This window comes from Nannizzia gypsea (genome assembly GCF_000150975.2).
Source record: "Nannizzia gypsea CBS 118893 supercont1.19 mitochondrial scaffold, whole genome shotgun sequence".
In the NCBI taxonomy this organism is placed as follows: domain Eukaryota; kingdom Fungi; phylum Ascomycota; class Eurotiomycetes; order Onygenales; family Arthrodermataceae; genus Nannizzia; species Nannizzia gypsea.
The window spans coordinates 1-2701 of NW_003345183.2; the positions used below are offsets into that span (position 1 = coordinate 1).

A 2701-nucleotide genomic window follows, 5' to 3' on the forward strand; every position below is an offset into this window, starting at 1 on the left:
AGTTTATTATTAATATCTAGTAGTGATTTAATATCAGTATATTTATCTATAGAACTACAAAGTTTTGGTTTATATATATTATGTACTTTATATAGAAATTCTGAATCTTCAACATCTTCTGGTTTAACTTATTTCTTATTAGGTGGTTTATCATCTTGTTTTATTTTATTAGGTATAGGTTTAATATATGCTAATTCAGGTACAACATATTTAGATAGTTTTTATATTATAACTAATTTATCTAATTTAATTAAAGATAATAATTTAAATTATATGATGTATAATGATATTTCTACATATATACCTTATTATTTATTATTAATAACTGTAGGTTTTTTATTTAAAATATCTGCAGCTCCATTCCATTTTTGATCTCCAGATGTTTATGATGGTATACCTACAATTGTTACAACTTTTGTAGCTATTATGCCAAAAATATCTATATTAATAATTTTATTACATTTAGTACATTTTTCTAATAATATATCTGCTGATTATTCTTGAACTTCTAGTTTATTAGTAAGTAGTATATTATCTTTAATTATAGGTACTGTATTAGGTTTAACACAATTTAGAATTAAAAGATTATTTGCTTATAGTACTATATCACATGTTGGTTTCTTATTATTAGCTTTAAGTATAAATAGTGTAGAGTCTATACAATCTTTTATATTTTATTTAATACAATATAGTATTTCAAATTTAAATGCTTTCTTTATATTAATTGCTATAGGTTATACATTATATTTTTATATTAATAAAAGTATAGATCATAATAATTTATTAGATAAAAATAATTCACCTATACAATTAATTAATCAATTAAAAGGTTATTTTTATATAAATCCTATTTTAAGTATAAGCTTAGCTATTACTTTATTATCATTTGCAGGTATACCTCCACTTGTTGGTTTCTTTGCTAAGTTAATGGTTTTATCTTCAGCTTTACAAAATGGTTTTATCTTTTTAGCTTTAATAGGTATATTAACTAGTGTTATTAGTGCAGTTTATTATTTAAATGTTATTAAAATTATGTTTTTTAATAATCATTCTTATGTATTTAGTAATAAATTATTTAATTTACAGATACCTGCTGAAATTATTAAAAATAAAAATGATGTAGAATCATTTTATTTAAAATCTAATATCTCTTTATCTAATTCTTTATCTGTAACTATATCAATTTTAACAATGTTTATTTTATTATTTATGTTTATGCCTAATCAATGATTAGATATATCTAATATATTATCATTTATATTATTTACACCATATAATATTATTTAATAAAATTATTAATTTATAAATAAGTAAAAAAAAAAAAAAGATTAAAAAATTATAAATTTAAATTTTAACTATGAGAATTTTTAAAAGTCATCCTTTATTAAAATTAGTTAATTCTTATATAATTGATTCACCTCAACCAACTAATCTTAGTTATTTATGAAATTTTGGTTCATTATTAGCTTTATGTTTAGGTATTCAAATTGTTACTGGTGTAACTTTAGCAATGCACTATACACCTAGCGTTGCTGATGCTTTTGATTCAGTAGAGCATATTATGCGTGATGTTAACAATGGTTGATTAATTAGATATTTACATGCTAATACAGCTTCAGCTTTTTTCTTTTTAGTTTATTTACATATAGGTAGAGGTATTTATTATGGTTCATACCAAGGACCTAGAACTTTAACTTGAAGCATAGGTACTATAATATTTATAGCTATGATGGCTACAGGTTTCTTAGGTTATGTTTTACCTTACGGTCAAATGAGTTTATGAGGTGCTACAGTTATTACTAATCTATTAAGTGCTATACCTTGAATAGGTCAAGATTTAGTTGAATTTATTTGAGGAGGTTTCTCTGTAAATAATGCTACATTAAATAGATTTTTTTCTTTACATTTCTTATTACCTTTTGTATTAGCTGCTTTAGTTTTAATGCATTTAATAGCATTACATGATACAGTTGGTTCAAGTAATCCTTTAGGTATATCAGGTAATTATGATAGATTACCTTTTGCTCCATATTTCTTATTTAAAGATTTAGTTACTATATTCTTATTTATGCTTGTATTATCTATATTTGTTTTCTTTATGCCTAATGCTTTAGGTGATTGTGAAAATTATGTTATGGCTAATCCTATGCAAACACCAGCTGCTATTGTTCCTGAATGATATTTATTACCTTTCTATGCTATATTAAGATCTATACCTGATAAAGCTGTAGGTGTTGTTTTAATGTTTGGTGCTATACTTGTTTTATTAGCATTACCATACTTAGATAAATCTATATTAAGAGGTATACAATTTAGACCTTTAAGTAAAGTAGCCTTTTATATATTTATTGCTAATTTCTTACTTTTAATGCAATTAGGTGCTAAACATGTAGAAGATCCATTTATTGTATTTGGACAAATATCAACTATATTATACTTTAGTTACTATATTATTATTATACCTTTATTAAGTTTAATAGAAAATGAAATATTAGATTTAGGTACTAATTATTCTAAAAATAAATATAACAAATAGTAAAATACATAAATTACTAGATTTAAAGGAAAATAATTAAATTTCAATCGTTAGTTGCTTAAATTTAAAGTGTTATTAGCTTATATTAATATATATCAATAAATAAAATATGTCAAGTACAACTTTTTTTTTTTTTATTTATACCAATATTAGCAACTGTGTTAT

General features: G+C 22.0%; 2 protein-coding genes across 2 annotated transcripts; both read left to right on the forward strand. All coding sequences in view use genetic code 4, as the record gives it.

Moving 5' to 3' along the window:
* Positions 1-1287, forward strand: MGYG_11001 (NADH dehydrogenase subunit 2; the record flags this gene model as incomplete). The annotated part of the gene is made up of 1 exon: positions 1-1287. A coding segment is annotated over one exon (1287 nt), but the record flags the coding sequence as incomplete, so codon positions are not given.
* A 70-nt stretch (positions 1288-1357) lies between these two features.
* MGYG_11002 (cytochrome b) lies at positions 1358-2536 on the forward strand (the record flags this gene model as incomplete). The annotated part of the gene is made up of 1 exon: positions 1358-2536. The coding sequence occupies one exon, from the start codon at positions 1358-1360 to the stop codon at positions 2534-2536; it is 1179 nt and encodes a 392-aa protein (XP_022643320.1).
* Positions 2537-2701: the final 165 nt, after the last annotated feature.